We start from the raw sequence: 27,869 nt of genomic DNA, 5'->3' as shown, positions 1-27,869 counted from the left end.
CCAGCAGTAAATTCCTTTTATTTCCTCTAAAAGCATCTTTGACAATTACTATGAGAAGAATTAATAACTTATTAGATATGTAGCTTCTAAACAAATGCTTTAACTTGAGAATATCACTCAGGTGTCTTCTACACCATTTTGTTTTCTCCTTTTTAAAAAATGGATATTTACAGTAAGGAACTCAGTTACACACTCACCTTTAACTCCAAAGTGCTTCAATTTGATTCTTAACTTTCTTCACATTTCTGGCCAAAATTTTGAATTATATATCCTGCCATTAGTATTTGAACAGCATTAGCCAACTAAAATACAGTCGTGAAATATTAGTAGCTTCTGATACATCTACGTATGTGTAAATACTTCCTCCTTTTTTGACTGAAAGTGAGTGAACATGATTTTCCTTTTCCTCATGTATTTTCAGACCATTCTCTCTTGATAATATAGTAGATAAAGATTTTACATGTAGGAGTTATCTACAATACCTAGAAACATTTTCAAAATAACTACCTCTTAAAAGCAAGCATGTTATTTAGGGCTTTAACACACAGCCATCACTAGAATCACAGTGTCTACCTCCATGTTTTATTTCTGCTACATACTACAATTACCAACAGAAAGTTTATGCCCTTCCTATGATTTTGAACCAAATTTTGAAGATTCACGCCATCAGAAAAAAAAGTATCCCTGTAACAATGAAAATTATCAGCAACCTTAAAATGACAAAACAATGTCCCTGAAAATGTATGGGAAAACACAAAGACAGACACTGCTACAATGGTGAAACCTTACAACAAATGCTGAAGCGCTACACAAACGTGTAAAGTCAAAGCTGGATTTAATAAGGCTGAACTACTATAAGCAAGAGTTAACACCAAAGAAAGACTGAAAACTTCTCACAGTTTTATTTTAACATCCTACTTCACAATTAGAATTAAATATTTACTGCTTAATCTCATACATCTCTCATTCTGCCAATTTTAGACTAACTCATTTACAGTTACAGAGGGGACATCTAAATGACTAATATCTTACTCCAGACATGCAGAATAATTGGATTGGCCTCTATTTGTCAGATTTACTCAATTACAGGGTGCTCATCAAGCCTAGATTTAAAATAAGTCCTTTACACAACCTTACTTCTGACAAGTGACAACTAACAATGATTTAGGAAGAGATAATTTGGTCACATCAGAATCCTTTCAAGTAGACCCATATAAAAGATTAATAGATATATATTAATTTTAAACTGAGTGTGAATATTTGGAAAACTTTATGGAAGTGTATTATACTCCAAGTTTTTCATTCAACTGTCCATATCCAGTTGTTTGTTATCTCCAAGTTTCAGTCTTTACTGTAATTTATCACCAACACCAGAGAGGTACTCTATTTCCAACCTTAGCATTACTTTACCAATTAAAAATATTCTATTTGAATAAAAGCATTATTGATTAAAAAAAAATTGCAATCAAGATGCCAGTTATTAGCATCTAACTTGGAAACAAGCGGTTAAGCAAAATTTGTTTAATCTTACCAGGTAGGAGAAAGATGGGTGTTTATAGAAATGCATACATTACTTATGCTTTCGATGTTACCAGAGTCAATTTAAAACCAGCATGTGAAAAAATGAACACATTTAGGTAAGATAGGAAGTAGAGATGGACGAATGAATAACTACCGATAAAATCTCTTTACTTATTATTATTCTATATGCATACACAATTTCTAACGGAGTCATAACTAGAGGGAAGAAAACTTCGTGTATATATCTAGCCTGAAGAAAAACCTGTGGACTGAAACTCTAACGTGCAGGTTGTGACTCAAGCCAGAAGTCAAAAGGATTCTTACTCGACAGATAAATAGGTAAGAATCTACTATGAAATTAGCATCTTCACCTGCTGGAATGTATCGGGTCTCTGGGTTCAAACCCCCATCACACTTGCAGCCACAAATCAGATCCCTTGTTGTTGTTGCTGTCAATAAGGAACGTCTCCATGCTGTCACAGCATTACACGCTTTTATTTAAAATCTAAAGGATACGGCAGGACATGAAAGAGTGTGGTCTTACAGCAGTTCTGAGAATACTTGCAGCTATTAATCATTTTTCCTGACTTAATCACCTGGAAGGACTAAAGTTTTTCCTACCTAACATGTCTTTATTTCAGTGTTTTGTAGGTATTTTTGAGGACTTGATCTGAAAGTGCTTTCCAAAATTATGATGAAAGCATGTACATTGATTTTAATCACAATTTTGGACTACCACGTATCAGTATATTTTCAGATGAATAAAGTGCTTTCTGCCTCCTTTAATTTCTTTAAGTTCCAGACAACATCTAGAAGCTAGGCCTCCTAGACTGTAGCACAGATTGCGGTCAAGAGTTTACAAAAATGCTTTTATCATTTAATCACAGTAATCTATGAAGCATCTGTAGATGTAGCATGAAATGCTTCAGAGAAAGAAATAAAACAGCTTGATTCAGAAGTGTTTAAAATCAATTAAATAAGGTTTTCATTTTAATTTGCTCTGATTTAAGAAGAGCTTTTAATTTAATTCCCACACTGTTTTAATTCTCTCCACTCTATGACCCAGTTACATATTTTAAAATGAAGTATGTGTTTAAGGCTCTCAGAAACAATGAATTAATGTTACTCTGAAGATGACATTTCATAGTGGGTGCAAAAAATGTGACTTTCAATCCCATTTCAAAGTACAAAGAGTCTGTTTCCATTACTTTTCTACAAATACTGTAAATACACAGTGTTAACATGCAATGCATTTCTTAATGCTTAGTTTACTTACTCTTTTTTTGCCAGACTTCCTCAGCACTCTGAACTTCCCTTTTCATAACCTGCCAAATCACCTGCCAGTACCTTCAATCCCTATGCCTTACTGTGCAACACAACTTTGAAATCAAGTTTCAAAATAACTTTAAGACACACTCAATTGAATAAACAAACACTTTCAGAAGGAAGGAGAATAAAGATAAAAGTGTGTCACAGTAACTCACTACAACAAGACATAGGTAACTTCCTGGGTTTTATAGGAGTAACTATTTATAAGCTATTTACATTTTTTATATAATATTACATTGCCATAGCTATATACTAGCCAGAGGAGAGAGGCTCCTAAGAATCTTAAAAGATAAAATAACTTCAAATAAACTTCTGAATTTCATAGATCTTCACAAAGACCTTCTGAGATGTACTAGCCATGAGGATACACACTAGCAGATAGCCTGTAGTACAGCTCAAAACACAAGATTTGTGGGGCTAAGGAAAAAAAAAGACAAGAACAACTTTACAGTTTAGATGTCATGGTATTTCTATGGAAAAGGTTCTGGTCTGCTCTCTAGACTGCTTACACTCTTTGTTCAAGGACTGCTGAACAGAAGCTGCAAAATCCCAACTTGGCAAGGCTATGGAGTAAAAAACCTGATGTTCAGGGCCCGAGTGCTGTGACTTTGCCTGTGTGAGTTCTGGGCAGTAACAGCATCACCTCCCGCTCTGCCGTATCTCAGTATAAGCAGCTGCTGTGCTAGTTATTTTAAGGCTCAGAGGCAGAGCTCAGCTGCTCACTGCCTTTTCTCTGAATCACATCACGTAGGCTGAATACAAGCACGTAACTCTTCAAACGGGGTCATTTTTAGGTATGTGTTAGTATCTGAAGAACCCTAACACACGAATGTCAGTGAGTGATTCATGTTTAGGCAACCACTAGTCAGTTCAGGATCTGAATTGACTTCTTGGACTTCAGCATCTAAATTCTGTCTATGTACTGCTTTAAGCACTGAAGTGAGCTCCTCAGTTCTTTTCCTTAATGCCTATTAATTCAAACTATGAACCTGCACCCAAGCTCATCTAAAACACCATACAAGAGGAAGATAATAAATACAACTGCAAGAGAGACTTCCTTTGCCTTGTAATGCACTAGTGCAAGTATTTGTCATAGCTCCCAGTAAGGAAGATGTTGACACACCATAAGGTACTGATTACAATACCTTTTACAAGTGATGACACAAAGAAGAAAAAGGGGATTGTATAAAATGATAATCTTACATCTCTTCAGATGCTAGAAAACTCAAGTTGTGCAGCATCAGACAGACCTCTAGGCAGGGCATGGCATGCTGCGCATATCCTGTCCTCAGTGAGGTTCACTGGCATTATGTTCTCCAGAGGTCTTTTGGGTTTTTCTTAGAAGTAAACTATTCATCTTTTCTACTGTCAAGCAAAAGGATGTTCACATGAAAACATGCTGCTTCACTTCAAGGTAAAGACAAGGACATGCAAGTGGTATCATCACCAGGTGCCAAGTGAGAGCTGCCTAACAGGCTTCTCCGTTACGATTAGCTGGCAAAGTTTATCCTGCAGCAAGTGATCTGTGCAGAACAGCACAGGTGTGCGCCCACTCAGGTCAACTGTTATGTGGATCACTAACTCCTTAATGGACAATCGTCTTCCTGGAAGCATCACTACATACCCTCTCCCACCTAACACCAGATGGTAGCAATATAGAGTACCAGGAAAGCAAGTAGGGGGGGAGAAAAAAAAAAAAAAAAAAAAGAAGGAGAAAGAATACACTGCAAATTCATCAGGAAAGGTTATTTGTTTCACTAAAATTTGGACAATACAAAATCACTAGTAACTTATTAGGTGTATCTAAAAACCTTGGTTCTCAAAAGGGACAAAACACACTAGTGCATTTTTCATCAGAGTCACCAATCTGTGTTCACCTCATGTGACAGCACAAAACAGGTTCCTCACCTCTCAGCAGCCTGAGTCAACGCTAAAAGCTGAAGTCAGGATCTTACAGAAGATGATTTGGGAAAGGAAAGGGAGAGAGAATCTGTGATCCAGGAGGAGTGCCTAAAATGGTACTTCACACTCCACTCCCCTGAGCAATTCCCCATCAGGAGTCACTGAGCCTACACAATCCGAATGTACAACGTGAAGGCATACCTTTCTAAAAGGGAAACGTTTAGCAGAGATCAAAAGTTTTGTTCACTTGATAATAAGAATGAGATGCACTAAAATTAGTAATTTGTATGACTGATGATTGAACATGCATTTGATAGTCTTTACTTCTAGGTTTACAGACACTCTACCTTCCAGATGTGTTCCTTAGTATAGCAAGAGCATCTGGGTAGCCATCCATATTGTAATCTCCAATATGAAGCGTAATTGGAAATGAAACTTCTGTTGAAGATTTGTCATTTTGATATGGTACAAAGCCCCAGAGCGTATCTTTATTTCTGAAGTCCTGCAAGATTGGAATCCACTGTAAAATAAAACAAAACAAAAAAGAACAGCTAGGTAAGAAAATCCAATTTATTTATTAAAACAACCTAATTCTTTTTATAACAGCTGACATTTCTTCACTGCATCAGGATTCTTAACCATTTCCAGATTTCCAAAGAGGGAATAAGGATCATTTCCCAAGTCTGTCACCAAATAAAAAAATTAATTTGAAGTCTTTTCTATGCACCAAATTATTCCAGAACAGAAAAAAAAAAATAGATAGGTTTTAAGAATAAAGGACCCGTGTTTTGGAATGTGTCCAGTGTAAGGAGATTTTCAGGAACAGCTTCACTGAAATTCAGACTTGCCTGAATTTAAAATCTGTACTAATCCTTAAGTGTAGGGAAGCCCAAACCATCAGGGCCTTGAGATCCCGAGTCCCTTTGTTTTTCTTGGAATTGTGAGCAAAAGGCAGCATTAAAGCTGGAGAAGGGATGCACCCTCATTAAATCTGTGGACAATCTCAAATTGCAGGATACAATCGATGTGCTTCAGGACAAGATGGCCATTCAGATCATCTGAACCTGGACCCGGAAAGGCAAAAGCAGGCAAACAGGGACCTCACAACAATCAGCAAAGCAAGTCCTGCCCAGAGGAGTAAACCTCTCCAACGGTGCAGGCTGGAGACCAATCAGCTGGGTAGCAGCTCTACTAAAAAAGATGCACAGGTCCTGGTACGCTAAAGCCGTGGGGGCAGCTGAACAGCAACCAGCATACTGCCCTGTAACTGCTGCCTATGCTCCTGCTGATTCAGGTGAAGGATTATTTCTCTTTATTCAGCACTTGTTTGTCTGCATCTAGGTTCTGTGTCTAGTTTTGTGCTCCATGGTTCAAGAAAGATTTGAGAATATTGAGTGTGTTTGGAGTAGGGTCACCAAGATGGTCAGGTGGTGAAGATTTACTCCAGTCCCTGTGCTGAGGGCACAGCTGTTCAGCCTGCAGAACAGAAGATTTAGGAGGACCTAACAGCAGCTTTCCAATAAGGAAAATGACTGAGGTAACAGAGATAACAGCAAGGAGATAACTGAGAAGACAGAGCTAGGCTCTCTACTGAGATACATGGCAGAAGAACAAGAGACAACGGTCACAGACTGACACAAGGGAGGTTCCAACTAGCAATAAACAAACAAAAATTCAGTATGATGGTGACAATTAAAGCAGGAAAGAGGCCCAGAGAAGTTGCAGAATCTTTGTCCTTGGGAGTTTTCAAAGTCTGACTGGGCAAAGGTCTAAATAACACTGCCTGAACTCAGTGTTGACCCTGCTTAAAGCAGGAGGCTGGTTCTCATAAAGTTCATTTCAGCTTCAATGATTCTACGATTATTCATGGATATTTAGAAGTTCAAGAGCTTCAATTCTCCTCCTATCTCCCCAGCAGCACCAGATATAGAACTGTTTGATAAGAAATTCAGATTACAGTATCAAATAGAAAGTACAAAAGAAATGCAAAGTATCATTTCTCCAGGACAAGAAATAGAACGTATCTGCACTTACTTTCCAAAGTGCTGCAGAAGTGCTAAATAGGAATTTATCTTAATTAAAATCAAAGTAATTCCACAAGTTGGCATGAAGCTGAAGTACCAGGGTTAACATTTCAACACTACAGAAAAATTCAGTGTCATTTTTAAAGCTAGAAGTAATTTCATACGTCAACTAACTGACAATGCCTTCAAAAGGACAGAAGATCTTAAATGATCGCTATCACCGACATCAAAAGCACTTAACAGCATCTTAAGTACGTCTCATCCAAGCCTTAATTTAGCTATCTAGGGAACCAAATGAGATCCCCAACAGCATCATTTCCTGCTGTGGAGAGACTCCCTCACTAACACAATCCAGTAATTAACAACATTCCTGCTACACGGCAATCGCATGCAACACATGGGCTGGTCCCTTGAGATTACGTACAACCACGTGCATATTAAAGAGTCTCCCAAAATTATTTTTAAAAGTACACTAAGGTCGACTTGGTTTGGATATCGGAGACGGCTTAGAAGGCTGGAACAGTTCTGGCAGACGTTGCACACACTTAGTGCACATCTGCCCACGGAAGCGACATCTGAACTGCAACGACGGCCTACCTACATCACTCTAGGAAAACTCAAAGGTTGAAATAAAACGGACTTTGACCCCTGCCCCCCACAACATACACATGCCTCTTCAGTTACTGTTAGCTAATGAATGTTTGGAAAAGTCTAAGAAACAGAAAATAAGAAAAAGACTCTTAAGTATTCAAACAGTTACATTTCTTAGCGCTTATTTGTCACGAAGAAGCCAGAAGAAACAATATTATTACAAAATACTGTAATTTTGAAAACCACTGATTGAAATCAGAACCATGAAATGTAACACAGTTTTTACTTCACATGGTATCGTTCACACAATCACTGCAATTATATCCATCATACACTTTCTAAATGTTTCCATGTATGGCAACATTATTTTAAAGAAACAGAATTAAAAACTAATTTTTAGGCACAAATCCAAATTTGCATTCTGCTTTTACTCTTCTGAAGGAATGATTCATAGAAAACAATTTTACAAACATGAGGTCTACAATGAAACGCAGAGATATAAAACAACAGGTGAGCAGGACAGAAACATCAGCTACTGCTACCAGGCACCATCGCTGCACACGCTGCAGAGTAAGAGTCAGCCGTCGCACGGAACCGGTTGTGGGGCTTTCTGTAACAGCAGCTGCAGAACACTTCAAAACCAGCAGTCTTGTTCCACGTGCACCAGAGCACAGTCCAGCACCATATGCAGCTTACTCCCACAGTTTAAAGTCAGAGTAATCCACACTTTGGGTGAAACTCATTCTCTATATTTCTATTGTAAATGGCAGTATTGTGTAATGTAACGCAAGATTAATTCTGCATGTGCCTCAGGACATATATCGCAGTATAGAAGGTAAAAAAAAATGAAAATATAAATCTCCTATGCACTCTGTATTTCATAAACCAGACAATTACTTTAAGCTTCATGTTTGTTGTTACTATTTTAATAGGAAAAAGACTAAAATTACTTTTTTTTTCCCTTTTACTCTAAGATAGAAATAGGTAGGTATAATGGGGACACACAAAGCTATTTTTTGCAGTTTTCTGATCATGGGATTTCTGTCACCTAGCTCAGGTGAAAAAACGGATTGGAAAGTGGAATGAGTGTATCGAAAAGAAAATTTAAATGAACAAATAAAATTCAGAGAAATCAAACATTTACTTCTTCCTTTGTTAAATTTCATTGCATAGCACCACTAATATCATTACTTAAAACATTTATATAGATATTTTTACTCCTTCAATTAATTATTTTGTAGGCTAAAATAAAAAGATATCTTTAAGTGCTTGAAAATTTGTTTTCAAATTCTTCAAGTAATTTTTTTTTTCAGCAAGTAGAAGACAGAATGCTTTATTGCCCTGGGAAAACAGCACCTTTTTCATTTTGAAAAAGATCTCAGGTATCTGAAAAAAAATTTAAAACTAGTTGCACTCAGCCCACGTGACTTGAAAAGGGCTCATTTCTTTCAGAGTCCACATTTCTTCTCTGCATTGGGAAAGGCAGTTCTCATGCTCTAAAGCCTTTTAGCAGGTCTTCAAGCCAAAACGGTGGGATGAACACATCTGAATTTTTATACTCTGGCCAGAAACCTATGAAGCACAAAACCCCCATCCAGCCAGCTGCCCAGTGCCAGGCCACCTAACACAGGCAGGGAGCCAGCTGTGACTCAGAATGCATTTGGAAATTGGTAGCCCATTCTTGGCCAATACCTTTTCTGGAAATGCCAGAGTTTCTCCTCCTTTGCATGACAAACGTCATCCCATCCTATAGAAAGCTGAGTATCAAGAGTGGCCTGAAAGAACTGGCCATAGCAACAGCAGTTGGGGGTTCACAGCTTTCCTGGTTCCTTGGAGGCTCCCCCTGTACAGTACACATGCACTGCAGCTCAGCTGCACATAAAAAATAAATCCAGTGATTCCAGGGTGCGTACGAAGGTCACATGAATTCTGTATACAGTCAAACAGCCACAATGCACAAAAATAAACTGAGTAAATTACCTCTACATTGCACCATTAAGTTATGGTGTTCAGAGCCCAGAAGATGACAATCTCCAACATTGATTTAACAACATAGAGGAAAGTAAGTAAAGCAGTAGAAGTCATATTTTCAATGCTGGAATGTGGCTCCTGGCTCCACGGCTGCTTTGAGAAAGATGAGTAACCGCAAAGACCTGTGGTTTGCTGTAGGATGCACTGCTGTGTTCTACTTCAGAGCTGCTAGATTTATGGGAGGAATAAAGCTGTAACCTTTCTATTGTACAGAGAAAGGTTAGAAGAATCATCAAGCCCACAAAGAAACTCTCAAATGAAGGGACTGAAATAATACCGTTTGCCTCAGGAAACAAGTGAAAAATTATACTGAATACTTGGCAAAATTACAAGAAAGATTAGTCATCTCTAAGAATATCATAATACCTAGAGTTTCTGCAATTAACAGTACCAGGGAGTTTAAAACAAGTGTCAGGGAGAACTCAGTCTGATTTTCAGAACCTAGATGAGAGACCTAAATCAGCGAGCAGATCAGTCTGTAGCTATTGCAGGTGAATTTAAAGAAGTCTACGGTGTCCTAACACCTGCCTAACAAACTGAAACAGCATATGGGATTCTACCTCAGATATGACAGCAATTCTTCTGTTGCTATGGAAACATTCACATTCTTTTAAAATCTTAGGAGATCTGTATCTCCTTAAGTCACTCATACACACTTTGTTGACCTTTACTTTTGCTCCATCATCCAAAAGAAGAAAATTTATCTGAGATACTTCTAATACTTATAAAGAGTAAATCATCAAATAAATTAAAACCTCTGGTGAAAGATCATCCTTGAAATAATTCTCCTAGATCTTCTTGGCTTTCCAGTAGCCATCCAGCTGTGCCAAAATATTTTTTGTAAGACAGTGATCTTTCAGATCCAAGATCAGTACGTTTCCTAAAAAAAATAAAATTAAAATTCTGGAAACCAGAATCCTTAGCTACACTCTTAACACTAAAATACACTAAAAGTAAAACATAAAATACTACTGCAAAAACGGAACTGAGATAACGGATATATAGCATCTTCCACTTTTTCAATAACAGACCGACAACCTCAGTTTCCCATAGATTCCCTGTGATAACTGACCTGTTCCACAAGGGATACCACCCCCTTGGTGAAAGACATGCTACACCACAACGGCTCATTATCACTTCCCTCCAATTGTAAAGTGATTAAATAAACAAAAGGAAACGACCCTAGTCTGTCGCCACAAAGTTTACATTTATCACTTCTCATGAAGATTAACTTTAGTCAAAGCTTGGAAGTTGGTTCATCTGATCTCACAATGACCAAATTTAATTAAATTAAAACATTTCACTTCCAAATAAATATGGAACTAACATGTTTGAATAGATTTCTACCTAAAGGAAACATGCAATACATGAGAAAAACTGCAGACTCATGAAAGAAGATACTGCTGTTTTCCACTGTTTCAGAATGGAAAAGTTAAAATGTTCCAGAAGCAGCAGCTCCATTACCTCGGGGTGAGTCTAAGAGTGCAAGAAAAGAGTATTCTAGATATATTGTTAAAAAAAGGCTAGGTCAGAACAAGTCATTCTTGCATGCCATTTCAAACTGTCATTTTAAATTAAAAACTAATTCTAAAAATATGCAGGGAAAATGGCTTTAAAGTTTCTAGGTAACTTTTAATACTTTTAAGTACTTCTTTTTTTTCCTAGCAGGATGAGAATCTGTTGAATTCTCTACTTTTTTAAAATAAAATGACAATATTTGGCTGCTGGTTTTTAACTGAAATGTCATTATCTTGAAAATTGTTTTAAAATTGAAACTACACAGGGAAATTGCTAAATTAAGCATAAAAATTAAATATACTTATGAGTATCAAAGTGGTATGTCAAAATCTAATGTATTTGTAATTAAATAGTTGATCTCTATTAAAAAAAATGAAATAATGAAGGAACAGAAAAACTGTCTATGTGCAGTGTTACTTCAGGGCGGGTTACAATAGAAGACTCTACTTTGGAAAAATTCTGATATTATGCAAATTGACACACACCTTCCTCTGCCACTACTGCATCACTTCCTTCTAGAAATGTACCACGAACAACAGAAGATATAGTTTTTCTTTAGCACGCTGTCTAATCATCCGCTACTCTCAAGTAACAGCTTTGTATCTCTATGGTATATGCTATTTGTGTGTAGTTGACTTTCTACAGTGAAATTATTTTAATTGAGAATATGTCTCAAATTTATTTGAGCAGAAAAACTCAAATGTCTCTTACTTCTTATATTATCAAGAGTAAGGATCTAAATTTAGAGCTAAAGAGCAGTCGTCTTTTGACATAAGAGCAGCATGGCTAATCAACAGTGAAAGCAGCCCATGACAGAATTATCATCAGCGTAACATGCCTATCAAAAGTCTATGCTCTGCCCTTTACCAGAAAGCAGTGCAAGGATCATGAACTGAGCATCCACTTGCTTTACGCAAAGGCTGTGACCTCTAAATCAAACTCTACCGTAACACCGTATATCCAGCAACTATAATCCATTGCCTCTATTCCGCATTCACATGGAATTTGTGTAAAAAACCCAACCGACCAAACCAAACCAATCCACAACCAACCAACCACCGCGTGCGCAGGAAAACACGTATTTCAAACAATGGGCATGCCAAGATTAGAGGGCTGAAAGAGATACGTTACCAAACTTAAAGTTACTCTTTCTTACACTGATGGTATATTCCATCAACTGATTGGTAACTGCATGCTGTCCTTTCCAATACAGAGTGATTTTCTCCCTAGTAGGAAAGTATGTTATAACCTGTATTCTAGAAATTCCGATCCTTTAACCAAGAAAATCTACGCTATAAACTTGGGCTGCAAACTGTAACAAGAAGTACCTTATCGAAGCGTGTACTGTTCCATGAGCAAACAGTACGTTCACTTATAAATTCTGAAATATAGATCAGAGAGGGTACTACTTGCACAAAAAAAATCCTACTTTTAATTTGTCAGTAAAGGAATAATCAATAATTCGTAAGCAGGTTAGAAACATGTATGGCATACATTAGCAATTTCTATAAGTACACTACAGTGGGTTTTGCTACCCACTTGCTATAAGCAAGTACTTATCAAGAAAGTGACTCATCAGAAACATCAATAATTTTCTTAAGTAGAACTTCCTATTATCTTGAATCCTAGGCGGTCGTAGTTTAGCCCCACTCAGGACCAAGCTACGCAGTCTCTTATTCACTCCTTGCAGCTGGGCCAGGTCGAGTCAGGCTCAGTCACCGCCCGGCGGGAGGCCACAGGTTGAGGCCCATAAGGCCCACAAGGCTTGCGCCTCCCCCTCTCTGTCCCCACTTCAGCTTATTTTATTTTTTTTTTTTCTTTATTTTTTCCTTCCCCTTCTTAAATACGTTATCACGGAGACATTATCAGGGAACATTCAATCACCAATTGGCTCGGACCTGGCCAGCAGCGGGTCCGCCCTGGGCCCGGCCGAGTCCACCGAACAAACAGGAGAGACTTCTACCAACTTCTTGCAGAAGCTGCCACCATAGTCACCCCTGCCACACGAAACCAGCACAAGGCATCCAACTTTTTCCATCAAACTCCTATTTTTTTTTTAGGTAGGTAATAAATAAGTAAATAAATAAAAGTCTCTTATATGCAATAATTACAGGTGAGGAAGTTTCATTTTTCTTTCTTGAGAAATAATGTTCTTATGTCATATTATTTCATAAGGCTCAGTGTTTTCCTTTGTCTTTGCAATTCAAAACTCTCAATACCTGATCCAATCCGAGCTTAGTTAAGTAGATGGCACTTTTTTGACATGCTCTGTCTTCACAGACTGGTAATAAGTGTTCACTTTGACCGTCCCCATCTGCCAAAGAAGAAAAAAAAGAAAAAAAAGAAAAAAAAAAAAGACTGTCAGTTTTGTATTTGCAAAATCAGAAACTCTCGTTTGCAAGAGATAATCAGCTGTAAATAATTTACTGTTTTTTTAAATATGAAGAATTACATGAGATAAACTAGATATTTTCAAAATCCTTAGCCTAATAATCTAATTTGGGTCTTTTGTTTGAAGATTGTCTTTGTTGATGTCTCTTCATCCTGACCCATAATATAGAAAAAGTTTTACATTTTATTTCTGACGATAATATGATGTATTTAGAAGAACAAGTACTTTACTGAATCCCTGTGTTTAGTTGGGAAGAAAGTCACCTTTAATATAAATCCACTATTACAAGTCTACTATACAAACTTATTTAATTTTCTGAACTAGTTTTAAAGTCTTGTGTTGTCAGCAAGACTTTAAGAAGAGTCATGAGTTCACATGTAAGGTGTTAATCTATAACATAAGACAAAAAACAATGCTGGAACATTGACTCACACAATGGCTAATAAATTCCAGGCTTACAGAATTTTCAGAAATGTTCTTCAAGCGCCTTTAATCCATATATTTCCAAAACCTTTAGTAGAATAATGACCTCTTAATGTTTAAACAAGTAATGTCTATTTGCATCTAGAATTTTGACACACAGAGCACGGAGGAAAAAAATACAATCAATTTACTGCTCATTAGCTACTCCAGAAGAAATCCTTATTTTCACATTTTGACCCAGGAGCCCTGCCTAGCATATTCAGAAATACACTGCCGTCCTACTAAGAGACAAGCCACCAGAAGTTACCTTGTGCGGGCTGAGAAAGAAGAACAGAGGAGTAGTTGAATATAAGCTGCCAAAAACCAGCAGCTAGAATTGCTGCATTAATGACTCCCGCTGAAAGTCCCCATTATAGCCAAACTGGACTCACTAGAGGGACGGTATGCCCCAGACCAGGAGGACTTCAGAGAACCTACTGTTCCAGGCTATGAAATCAAAGCCCATACTGTAATTAAATTTAAAAAAAAAATTATATATATATATATATATATATATTTTCAAATTGCCCCTTAGCTCATACAGTTCTGAGGAGCTTGGTAGTCATATTTTAAGTGGATTTTGTGAAGTTGCTGGATGAAATCTCCTTAGTTAATACACAAAAACTAGATGATCTGCCATAGTCACCAAATCCCTTATTCATCTCCCACTATACTACTGACCACAGCTGAATGTTCCGTCATACCTTACACGTACTATAACAAATGCTTTCTCAGCTTGCCAAATGATATTTCTGTTAAGCTGAACCTCCTTTTAGTGTGTGTATATATACACACCGATCTGTGCACAGTTAGGTTTTCTAGGTCCCTCCCTTGTTACATAAGGAAGTCAGGAGATGGAAGGTAGGGTTAAAAGACAGAGGAGAAGTGATGATAATATCAGACTTCCCCAAATATCTTCAAGCAACAGAGCCAAACGGCCACCTTTAGTGGCTTCCTACATCCCATCTGCCTCAGAAGTTATTTCACCTCGCTGCTAAGTCCCTCCCAAATTACAGCAGCTCTGTTACCAAGGATAGACAATTTAGGTTGCTCAATAGCCTAGGTGATAGAAATCCAGTACATTCACATCCAAAGAGATGGGAAAGGAAATTACCACTGATCAGAGAAATTAAGACAGCAACTGTTGAATTTGACCAGTCTGAAATCAGCAGCAACTTTTGAAGCTGTTTTATTCTTCTTCATGTAAGCAAAAACTAAAGTGAGTAGCATGTTTTAATTGTTGTTCTTGAATGATGCAGAAGGAAAACATGGTTTTGACTGCAGGTTTCTTCTAAATTTAAAATGGGAGAAACTGTTTCATTTGCAAAATTATAAACTAGGGAAATATTGAACGGTTTGCTAGAATAGAATTAAGCTTCAGAGATGCGTTTTGTGAAATAATAAAAAAAAAAAAGTAAATTAAGCCCTAATCTTTTAATCACATTTCTATGGAAGTTTCAGTCTGAAGTAATTTTAGAAGACTGTCAATAATGAATGAGGACAAAGAACCTTCAAATACTCTTTTCTTGCTATTTGTTAGAAAGGGACAAGGATGTTCTCATTTTAAATTATACTACAGAGCGGACAAGAATACAAAAATGTTTGATTCTACTTAAATTGCAAACATTCATCTTGTTATGCTGATAACTCCATTTGATAGACTTGATAATGATCAGTAATAGTGCAGTACATTGACAGGAACAACATACATAGCTTCGTAGAATAATCAAACTACAGGGCCGTAGGAAGGATGGAACTTTCACAGAATTGAATATGAAGATCTACATGTGAATACGCAAACTACATAGCTTTGGGCCTGCAAATGAAAATAATACGATACATATTCCATATTACACGGACACAGTTTCCCCAGTTCCTTTGACCAGAACCTACAGGTCTATTTATGTAACTTTTATTATAGGCTTATGTTTTCAGTTGTAATTTCTCTGTGTACCATATATTTAAGAATGAAATAGTTAAAAAATAAATTTGGAAGATAAGAGAAAAATCTGTTGGAAATTTACAGAACTATTTTAAGAAAAAAAAGTTTATTCTAAAAATCAATTTTCTCAAGAAAATTCCTGAAGACAAGGAGTCTGAGAGGCCATTCTTAAGCTCACCTAGATCTCAAATTATTGCTGTATCCACCCTCCAAAAGAGGGTGGATACAGCAATATCCATAGAGATATCCATCTTATGAACACCTGACCAATGGTGTTTACTTTTTTTAGTTTTGTTTGGTGGTGTTTTTTTGTTTTGGTTTTTTTTTTTTTTTTTAACAATCAGTGCTCAACTGAATTTAAAGATAACAAAGAAACGAGATATAAACATATTAGTCCAATAAGTTAGTATAATGACATTTGTCTTAAGTATAGATGTCTGAAACGAAGTTTTCAGCTAAGCTCATGTGGTGTTACATATTTCCAATCCCTTAAATCTGTTACTATTTTTAAAATAGTATTTTAATAAAATCCATTTTATATGGCTCTACAAAAACATGGCTTTACAACGTGACGCTTTCATTTCGAAGTGATCTAGGCTGCGGGACAACTACAGGTGACCACATTGTGAGGTGACTGAGGATGCTGGGCTTTCTAAAAGCACGTCCATTTCCTTCCCTCCTCCTCAGAAGCGCATGGCTCCTACCAGCTGATTTGGCTCTACAGTGGCCCACTGTGTGTGGAATCAGACCAGGATCTCCAACACACTGGAGAAAGCAGAAATACAGGAGCAGGGAAAGGAAAGGACAAGCTTGGACTGCAAGTATTGATTTATAAGTGTTTACTATCATGTTGCAGAAGTAGCTTCGAAAGCAGATATTAGAAAGCAGAATCTAAATAAAAGCACTTTCTTTAAAACTTCTTCATGTGGCTCCTAAGTGTATAGTTTTCCAGGCATTTCGTATTTACTTAAAAAAAAAAAATAATTAAACAACACATGTTGCTTTTGACATGGTACCTGATTTACACAGAAATTACTTCCTGATATTTACCTGTCATACTGGATAATTACAGTACAGCTGAAAGTATTTTACCTATTATGTGCTTAACACCTAGAAAAAGATTATTTTTAAAAATTAGGTATTTATTTAGACATAATTAAAAATAAATATGTTTTATATAGTGTGAATTAGAATGATGCCCATTACGGCTGGCTGATACAAAAACACAGCAAAAGAAAGCTGGAACAATTGAAACATCTAACTTCCCAACCAACATTTGTAACGTTTACGGTACACATGCTAATGGGGACTTTATAAATCTGCCCCTTCATAACTGTTAGCATTTTTCACCCAAAAGAAAGAGTTAGGTACATATTGGTATCAATGAAATGAGAATATCTTCTGAGTCGTAGCAGAGTAGTTTAAAGAATACTCACAATTAGTTACATATTACTGAAAAGCAGCAATCAAAAGAAGGAAACCCCAACATTCTTAATCTCCATGATACTGCTATCTCTTAATTCTTCTCTAGTTTTTGTTTCTAATGCACATCTTACACTGTACAGACCCATCTTTTACTGGTGAGGTTATCTGAACAAAAGCAATTTTCTGAAGAAAAATCAGAGATTGTAAAAAATGGTAATACATATTTTACAAATCAACTGCAGCAATTATAATTTTCGACAAAAATAAAAATGAATAAGGATAAAACCCACCCAGAATATTGGCTAAAACTGTAGAATAATTTATTTAAAAGCAAATCTTAAATCAATCTTTGTTCAAAAAGCCCAAGAAGAAAAAAAACTTCTCCCAAAACCCAGCCAAAGCACAAAGCTAAAGCAGAATCTGTTTGACTATCCATTGCCATTTTAAACTGTCCTCACCTACAATAACTAGAATGCAATGTCTCCTGTATTTCTGAACTTTTTCAATGGCACTATGTGAAACCAACAAATGCAGCTTTTCCAATTTTGAAAGAAAATAGTTTATTCCTAATCCTTATGTGATTCCCACCTTGGAAGCACCTGTTGAAGTACAAATTTTGGCACAACTCTACTGATCTTGAGGATCACACAAAAAACCCCAGCAGTTGCTCACAGAAGAGCTCAATCTTTGTAACAAACTTACCTTGGACTTAGAAGGCTAACTTTTCTCATCTTCATGCTTGGTTTCAACCTAAATTTGAATAAACTTCCTTCAATAAACTCTAATATTGAATTTAAATTCTTCTACAATGGAGAAGGAAGACAGAAATGAAAAAGGAGTATCATTAGACCATCTGCTCTAGTGCAACTAGGTACTCATAGGCGACAAAACACACATTGGTGACAACGGCTGGATGAACCCATCAGATCAGCTGAAATAAGCTGCACTACTTTCAGATTTTAAACAAATACCTCACATAACATGTCTTTAATAATGTATTTCAGTCTAGGACTACCTAAGAAGTCTATTTCTAGAGATCTCTGTAGTCTTCACTCAGCTCCTAGGGTCTACTAGTCCATTCTTCTGTTACGGTACAGATTTTAAACGATCTCAATTCAAATTGCTGGAAATCTCAAGGTTATCCTTACTTGTAATTGCAATGTAGTCTGTAGCACTAAATGTGGCTGAACATACTCTAGACTCCACTGTCCTTTGCCAGCACCACTTAACTTAAAGCATGTTTGACATACAAAGAAAAACTCAACTGTTAGCTGGCATGTTCTCCACACACGATTCTGGCTTAACTGCGATAGTAAAGAACTACATGGTTAATAAAGATCAAGTTTTACAGGCAGTGGAAAAGGCTAGAAAAAGAACAATCCCACATACTCATCAGCTGCAAATCTGTACTTATATTAAAATCTGCAAAGACAAAATTAGCAGTCTGTGCCATCTAGGATTCATGTGAGAATCACTACTTACAACTGCCTCTTCACTGCATTTCAAACAAAAGCCATGGACACAAAGCCTTCTTTCCAGCATTTTGCCCACATCTGCAAAGTGCTAGTGATCCAACACAGACCAAGAGTACCAAAAGACACAGACTGTGCAGATCACTGGAGAACACCTCATAGAGAGACTGTATGAGAAAAATTACTTGCAGCTAAGCTTCAACATTGATGTTGAATGTTCACACTTGCAAAAAACATAGCTCAAATCTTTTCAATCTATTCTAAAAGTAAATTTGAGTGGGGAGAAAGCAGAAAAAAACCCTCCTAAATCAGATTAAGAACAACATAATGTTATTAAAAACTTGTATGTTCAACACGCAATGTACCATAGCATCAGCACATGTTTTACAACATGCACAAATAGCAAACGGTGTCTCAGTGGTTACTCCGAGAAACTCACTGACCTAGCACCTCACTGAATTGCCATGTAGAAGATGCTAATTTTTAAAGGTGACACTGGAGTTTGGGTAGTTTCAGCTCTGACAGGTAAGAAATTACTGTAGCAGGTCTATTAGATTTTAGCCCTTTCAATATAAACCAACTGGATTATCATTTCATATTAGCATAGACCTTTTGTGATGGGAGGTGGGGCAGTGGGGAAGGAACTCGATCAATTCTGTCTGATAACTTACCAGCTACATCTATTCATCATTAAAGAGAAATGCAATAAACTAGGCTGAACAGACAAATATGCAGCAGGCCCTACCCTTCACTTCCAAATTGGTTTTTTTTTTTGTTTTTTGGGTTTTTTTTTTGGTTTTTTTTTTTTTAAAAAAACCAAAACCTGCTAGTTAATTTTGAAGTTCTTTCACACTTTAGGAAAAGAGTTACAGACATAGTGAACTTCTTCCCAAATGAAGATGTATCAGAGATATGCTTTTAAAGCAAACATGCAGATAATTTATTTAGCATGAGCAAACACAGGCAAAAAATACTCAATCTAAATCTTTAAAAACAAAAAGTGATATTTTGCAACCCAGTTCAAGGGTTACTAGATTAATGGCACACGCTTGTACAAGGTACCTTCCAACATGGGCTTTGAAAGAAAAATGGAACCTGGGGAAATGACAAGTACCATGATCACTCAAGTCAAAACTGTTCTGTAATACAGAAAGGTAGAGTTGTAGTTATGAAGAGCAAAAAGGCTTTTGGTGGGTGTATGATCCAAATTTTTTTCCTTTAGACAGCTATGTAGTTCTGGTGCTTTTTTTTTTTTAGATAAGACTAATTATTATAACTTACTACAGTTGTGTGAAATAAAAATAAACTGTTTTCTGGCAAATAAAAACAAGCTAACTGTGCAGGCTAAGAGAGCGAGGACAGCCTAGCTTTTGTAACTCTGAACTAGATGCTACATAAAAGCAGGACACTTCATACACCGCGAAGTCCCTGTGCCTTGGGAACCTACTGTGAGAACACACATTCTAAACTAGCCATGGTCCCTGTATTATTACAGACCTTCTGTTGGTGCAATTTTCTCAGTTTCCTCAAAAAACATGAGGAAAAAATGTCCTCGGCATAGTACAATAAAAGCCAAGAGGTTTTTCTCTGCTGTTGATTTAAAGTCCAAACAAGTATAAGCCATCTCTTGTTCAATGCAATACATCCCAATGAAGCTTTAGATGCTTTTTATTTCACCATACATACAGCTTGCTTGCATCTCTTCCTCGTGGCTTTGCACGGTTCTTTTCCTTTGTCATGAGCCTTTCATTTAAACTTCTAAAAAACAGTAAGAAAATATGGAGGAAAAAGCCCTGTTATGGTAGTGCTCAAAAAAAAATACCATTCTGGGGCAGGCAAGAAGACTACAACCAGTACAAGCGAGTTTGATATTCAAACTACATAAAGGTTTGTTTGAAAGCTGATAATCTTAAATTTATCTTTTGAAGTAATGAAATTATTAGAATTCTTTTGTCATTCTCTGCCTTTAGGTGTTCAATAAGTTGGTCATGACAGAGACAGTTATCATAAATTACTAAGATAATTATGCATTATTAAAAGAATCAGTGTCAGCTGCTTTTAGAAAATGTGAATCATAACTTCAAAAAAACAAAGAGTGCATTGAAGAAGCCCTTCTAACGCTCTCCTTCACACTAAATCAATTCTAAGTCTCTCTCTATCCTTTCAGATAATCCATATTCACACCTCCACTGCAAGAAAAGCATTTAAACACAGCGTGCCAGCGAACTGCACAAAGAGACTTCCAGGCTGCATCTAATCCAACAGTGTGATCTTCTGTCTTAAATGGAAAGAGCGTGTCCTAACTGGTATTCAAGTAGGAAAAATAAATTAGATTGAATACAAAATGAGAACCCTCCTGCACACTAAACAAGCAGCAGCACTGAAACTCCTGTTGTAATTTATGCTGAAAACCACTAGTTCCAACTATCCCGTATCGTTAAAATGGAAACTACAAAGCCTGACTGTACACCTTGGAATTACCTAATGTCATATGTCATCAAACTCTCACGTGCTAACAAATGAAGGGGATAACGCCAACTAAAGCAAGCCACTTGAGCGACTCAATTTTGGGTTGAGACTTCTTGTTATATTAATCGTTAACATTGTCAAAGAAAAATTCAATCCTGAGGAGATTAAGTTGTTCAACAAAGAATGAATAAGCAAGTGGCATGCACACCACTCCTCTAATATTATTAGAGGAAAGAAAGCAAACTAATTCTTAATGTACAAGCCCCTTTGACAAAAATTAACATAAAGCAACATCGATTTTTTTTTTTTCAGGAGATGTTAGCATTTGCCAGCAACATGTGAAAGAACTTGGCAGAATGTGGGAAACCAATTTTCCCGTTGCCCCCTAGAAATGTATGCTGCTTTGGAGTAACATTCAAAACTAAGTGGACAAAAATATCTCACTGTATCCAAGTCATAATGAAGATTCAGAGAGAAAGAAATAGCAGAGTTAGTGCTTATAGCTTGGAGGGAGTCAAGAACACACACAAAGCTACTTCAGAGTACTGAACAACATGTCTCACCTTAGGCTGTAACTCCAGCCAGTCTCGGCACTCTCAGGGATGCCAGGACATGCCAAAATGCTCTAAAATATTTTGCTCTTGCAAAATTAGACAATTTAATCCCAACTATATCTTTATTATATTATCTACCCTGTGCGAATTCAGGGAAAACAAGAACTCTATTAGAAAAAAAATCTCTCTTGCATTTTTGATAATTGCATTGGTGCAATTCTACCAAGCTACCATTTAGTGTCAAGGGGACGGAAAACAATTCAGAAATGTGGGATTTCTGTGGATATTGTGGCAGGACAGATGCCTTAAGGATCAAGAAATGCAGCATTTTAAACAGCAAGAGGTGGTATAGAAGACTGCTTACTAAATGACTATGTGATAGGGAAAAACAATAAGGATGAGATGCACAGAAAAATAATGTGGTCAAAGATGAATTTGAAAGAAGAATTTGAGGCCACTGTATTCACAGTTTAATAGATGGACTTTACACAACTGCTTCAACTAAATGTCTGTCCTGTTCTCAGATCCACACCATGACTGCAAAAAAGAAGGATGAAGTTACAAAGGCAGTCAGATGGGGTGCAGCCTGTGGAACAATGGGATCTATTTATACTGAACACGAATTTACACTTTTCTGGTTGGTTGGCTGGACATTTTTTTTGTTTTATTGCTGCTTTTTTTTTTTAAAAACTTAAAGGAACTGCAAAGGAGTAACACTTATAGCTATGGCCTTAAACAGGCCATTACAGGATCTTCTTCTAGAAAGAACTGTCAAAAATAATAGGAATTTTTAAAATAGGAGTGATATTAATATGAAAAGCTATCACTGAACAGCATTGCTGATTACTAGTAACAAATAAGACAGATTTAGTCTCTAAATGCACTTCCATGGACTCAAATACACTTTCATGGACTGAAAACACAAGTGGCAATTAACCTGGTATGTTTCCATGTGTAAGGGTCGGTCAGAAAACCAGTATTGTCTCAACCTTGTCATCGAGGACTTCCAGGCGGACTATGGACTTGATCTGGCCTAAAAGTTAGGCTCACAACTTGACATGAGTTGCTGTGAGCAGCCTGCCTGAGATGCAGTTTTTTTTTTTCCTCCTGGGAACAAAACGGAGCGGTTATGGACAAGGCCGACTCTGGCCTAAGAACAAAATATACAACATCCTTGAAGCGGCAGACAGAGGGGCGCAGAGGTGCCACGGCTCATCCCTGTTGTCAAAACTGGCAGAGATAACCGTGCAGCTGCTATCGAGGAGGATGAATCACAACTGCTGTCTCAAAAACAACGGTGAGAAAGTGTCTTTAACGGAACTTTGCTAATTATAATGTACAAAAAAAAATACTTCTATCCTAAGGGCCGAGAGCAGGCGGAGATCCCCGAAGTAAAGAGGAGCAAGGTTTGCCACTTGGCATAAAAGGTCGACCCCTAACAACGAGACCTCCGAAGAGCTCTCCCCACCAAGGATCGACATCGATCGTGAGGACCGGCGGGACGCTGCCTGGACCTGGGACCATAGGGACGCCTTGGACCCACGGTGGTAGCTATTATCTTCTTTTTTTTCCCCTTCCCTATCTTTACTTTTCCTTTTCACTCCCTTTCACCTATTGCACGCCGCTTTACGGGCAAAATAATAAAGTTTGTGCTGTTTGATTGAAACCAACCCCTTTGGCGTGTTCGCCGTAATTTTGCACTTCGAGATCGCATTAAAAGGACCATCACGAGTCCCGAGTGGGCCGTGACACCATGCAGCACTGTTTCAGGTGAAGTGCATCTGTTACTAAAACAGCTTCTTCCTTATCTAAAGTCATTCAGGAATCTTTATTGCCATCAGCTTTTATATCTTCTTCATCCAAACTGACCATAGCAAGAACAGTTTTCCTCATCTGCAGGGTGTTTAGAACACAAAGGTATTGTCTACCTGCATCTTAAGGTTCTTACAGAAGCCTTTTATTGACTACCAGAGCACCAGCACATTTTCACAAGGCAGTGCTCAGAAGACAATTGCTTTATAAAGCAATATTTACTGAAATGCACCATTGAAATTTTCCTTTGACACACAGCTATTGCATCCGAGGATGCAACACTCTGAAGAGAAGGAAAAAAACTAAAGAAAGTCAGATGCTAAAATGAAGTTGATACACAAAACTAAGCTAAAAGATTGAAATGCAACTGCAGGCAGAAACGCAGTGCCTTTAAGGTATCACCAGCTACAGAATAATCAAAGTCTACTTAAAAAAAAAATCTTTCACCAAAATACATTTTGCACAGTGCAGTGGCTTTTTAAACAAATCCGAAAGTTTGGCACTCTGTTACGCTGTTTAAACACAATTAACTGTCAATAATGAGCTATAATTCCCACAAGAAAAATGACAGTCTCTACCATATGTCATACAAGTACTTAACATACATGAAACAGCTGAATTACTTGGTAGAAGACGGACAGAGAAGATAATCTTGGGATTATTAGATGGAGAACTGGATTTGAAATGTGAGAAAAATTTGAGTTCAGGGCCCTAAAAGACTTAAATGGAATTTTGCCAATCTCAATTCATGCTTTGTCAAAAAGCAAGCAAGTTTGCATAGTAGGAGTAAACAGAGGCTTCACAAATTAGGGAAGACCACACCGGGAAAGGCTCGGCAGCAGCTAAGAAAACAAATGGTGAGTAAAAGATAAGGAACTGAGGTGGAGTTGGCTAAACACTGCCATGAGAAAGTACCAGTTGTGTTGTATTTACTTACGGGGACACTATCAACAGTATGGTCTAGTTTGGTTTCGAAAAGCTATTTTTTATTCTCTTTACATATGGGCTGCAACATTTTTTTTTGTCTAAACTAAGCAAAATCGGTGACTGATTAATCAAACCTAGATCCGACGCCTAGATCGGATATCACAAAGGATGATTTATCAGTCTCCACTGGACCATAGTTGAGTAGCACTTACAGCATTAAACACGCGTATGAAAATGAATTACTGGACTGTATAAACAGCACAACATGTTAATCGCTTCTGGGTCACGACTTTAAAGACATATTTCATTAATCTTCAATGTAGCAAGAAAATAGCAGGTTTGTGTGTCCAAAATATGGTTCACATTCATCTCGTTACTAAAAATACTGGTCGTTTTCAGTGTCCCGCTGAAATCCTTAAATTTCTTTAACAAATTTTTCCACTATTTTAAGTGACAGTTAAAACTCTTTGTAATTGCTATTACTTATCAGCATTCTAGCCAATATCTATGATTTTCTCTAAAGACAGTACACGCAGATCTTATAAAAGGCCTCTGCTAGTATACGGATAACTACAACACAGAATTAATCATTTTTGCTATAGCAACCACTGCACTGCAATTATCACAGTGACATGAAAAGAATAGAAGTAGTAATAACGAAGAGCTCTTACTTGTTTGGAGTAATGTGTCAGCCAAATAAGTGCAGAATTCTCTAGCGCCCAGCCCTGCTCACCTTAATCAATTGAAATGCCATTTGTAATTAACATGTCACAAAGTGTTTCTGACGTATTTTCAAAAGCGCAGTACAAATTTGTCAGTTGTTCACTGTCCTTACCCAGGTTAATGTACCAACCATTGCTATCATGTAACAGACGGGAGCGCTACTTACTTTAGAGGTTCCAACTCAGACACAAAGTCTGAGGACTACTACTTTACCAGAAATACATTGGTATAGAAACACCTGCTTTTACATATTTATCCATTAGAATATACACATATATCTATATACAGAAATGTAGTAGACCTTACAGATACCTATACAGAGATGTATACAAATGTACATTTCCATATGTTTTTCACGGAAAAAAAACATATCTTTATTGAGTACTTCAGGCACACTTGGTGCTAAGATTACACTATAATCTGTGACAGTTTCTCATGAGTCACCTAATTCTTGGTTTTTTCCAGCACCACTTATCTAAATAATTTCTCCTCAGAATCATAGAATCATAGAATGGTTAGTGTTGGAAGGGACCTTCAAAGCCCATCCAGTCCAACCCCCCTGCAAGGAGCAGGGACATGTCCAACCAGATCAGGTTGCTCAGAGCCTCATCCAGCCTGGCCTGGAATGTTTCCAGGGATGGGGCATCCACCACCTCCCTGGGCAACCTGGGTTCCACCACCCTCATTGTAAAAAAAAATTTTTCCTCAATATCTAATCTAAATCTACCTCCCTCTATTTTGAAACCATTACCCCTCGTCCTATCACAACAGGCCCTGCTGAAGAGTCTCTCCTCATACTTGACAGCTCAACCTGCTTAGTTTAAGAAAGGAAATGTTACCCAAAATTAGTTGCCTTTGGAGGTTTTCGATCAGGATCTTATTCTCAGCTCCTCTCTTTTTTCAAATGACAGGTAAATACTTATGGCTGGAAAGAGCACTTCAAATACAACTTTTAGAAGCAGGAAATAATGTTAGACAAAGTCATCTTTTGAAACAAAAGATGTTTTGCTAAGATGTAGATGCGATCAATAAGTCAAAATCTTGGACTGAGAAGTGCAACACTGCACAGATAGAAAGGTGGGTGTAAATGAGAAGGTGGCAGCACAAGTGACATCCTTCCAAGCTCATTTTTGGAGCTGACATCGTTCCAGAGCCTAATGCACACAAGGTTAAGTGCGTTTTCTCCCATTATATTCATCCTGACTAGAAAGATTGCTCCAGTATTCCTCACACTAGTGCTCTGCCTATGAATTTGATGATAATTAGCAGAGCAGGGCACTAAACCACTGGTAACAGAACTCCAAAGAGCAGCCCCCAGCAGCTAAGCTGGCTATACCGACCACTGCCTTTCATAACCTTGGCAGTACCAGAACCACTCTGGGCACTGCACTGCTATTGCACCGTGCATTCAATTTGTTCACATTTGCAAAATTTTAACTCTAACATTTGAACAGTTCCACTTCTCTTTGCAAAGATATCCCAGGGTTTATTAAAATTCCATTAATTATGTTAAATTTCTAGAATTAGAACATATCATTTGGGCTCATTAGTTACCTAACATAGAGATAAAATTATCGTACATAAAACGGCTTTCCACGTTGCCATTGTTAAAAACAAAAAAAACCCAAACAAACAATAAAATCAGATTTCTACTTAGTACCTATTAAGACACATTATTCAGAACATCAGCTTGGAAAATGGTTACAAAAAACCCAACATACTTAACTTTTTTTTTAACAGCAAAAGCCATAATATTCTATTCCTTCCTTCAGATATTATATACTCAAGTGTTTATATTTGTAGATAACAGTGAAAGATTTTACAAAAACTTTTACAAAGATTTTAGAAAAATGAGTTAAACATTTCGCAGAAGAACCTAGGGCACTGTTCAGCTTCTACCTTATTTCATTTACTGTAGAGCTGCAAACCCATCCGCAGCTGCTAGGCAAGGATCTGAGGAGAATTAACTAGCCAGCAGAGTTGTCTTCTAGCTACCTGCGAGTAAGCAGCTTTGCTACAGCTCTTAAGAACACTTCTCAGTGGCAGCACAGAGCAAGAGAATTGGACTCTGGGTCCAATAGAGAGTCTGACTTTTAATTTAAAAAATTGTAATTTTCTTCAAAACAGATTTTAAACCAAAGGGATGCAACAAGGCTACCATTTGAAAACATTTAAAGACAGTCTCACAATTAACAAGTGTGCTGTAAAAACATAGTAAGCTTGTTCTTTCAGAAGAAGTTCTTTACATTCAATAGTGTCAGCAGAATCAAGCCTGCAGCACTTTCCTTGGATTGCAAAATTCTTATTTTAGGGCACAGAAAAAAAAAGTATTTTTTGGACTACAAAACAAACATTTCCTATTCATGTCCTGTAACATGACACACACATTGATAAGACACAATTGGCTGAGAAAGTACATTCTAATAGAAAAATATAGGCTTTCATTAACCTTTGCAAAAATAGATTTACATATAAATTAAGGTTTTTTTCTGACCAAAAGCCTTCCAGAATTTTCAGTTACAACCACTAAGATTTTAACATGTTTCACCAATCTTTATTCAAGTCAGTTTTATTCGTTTAAATTTTGGGTTTATTAGTTTGTACAAGTGAAGAATTTATGAGCATTTACTCAAATAATACCTTCTGAACAAGATTAGGAAAAAAAACCTAAAATAATGACAAACAAAATATGTCTGATAAAAGTAAGTTTGGTGTTATACCTCAAAGCAACAGTGCTTAACTGTGGCACTCAGAAGTAGCTATATGTGACGCAGA

The 27,869-nt window shown here is 37.1% G+C and overlaps 1 protein-coding gene across 1 annotated transcript in view; it reads right to left on the bottom strand.

Annotated features, from left to right (window-relative positions):
• The window catches only part of ITFG1 (integrin alpha FG-GAP repeat containing 1), an 85,257-nt gene that overhangs the window by 30,741 nt on the left and 26,647 nt on the right, over positions 1-27,869 (bottom strand). The window contains exons 9-10 of the mRNA XM_086757751.1: positions 13,136-13,230; positions 5,100-5,272 (exon numbers count right to left, since the gene is read on the bottom strand). Coding sequence (XP_086613877.1) covers positions 5,100-5,272; positions 13,136-13,230 — 268 coding nt within the window. The remainder of the gene's footprint in view (positions 1-5,099; positions 5,273-13,135; positions 13,231-27,869) is intronic.

This window comes from Chlamydotis macqueenii, chromosome 13 (genome assembly GCF_036417535.1).
Source record: "Chlamydotis macqueenii isolate bChlMac1 chromosome 13, bChlMac1.mat, whole genome shotgun sequence".
Lineage (NCBI taxonomy): Eukaryota > Metazoa > Chordata > Aves > Otidiformes > Otididae > Chlamydotis > Chlamydotis macqueenii.
The sequence above is the reverse complement of the archived record's forward strand: the minus strand, read 5'-3'. Positions and strand labels throughout refer to the sequence as shown.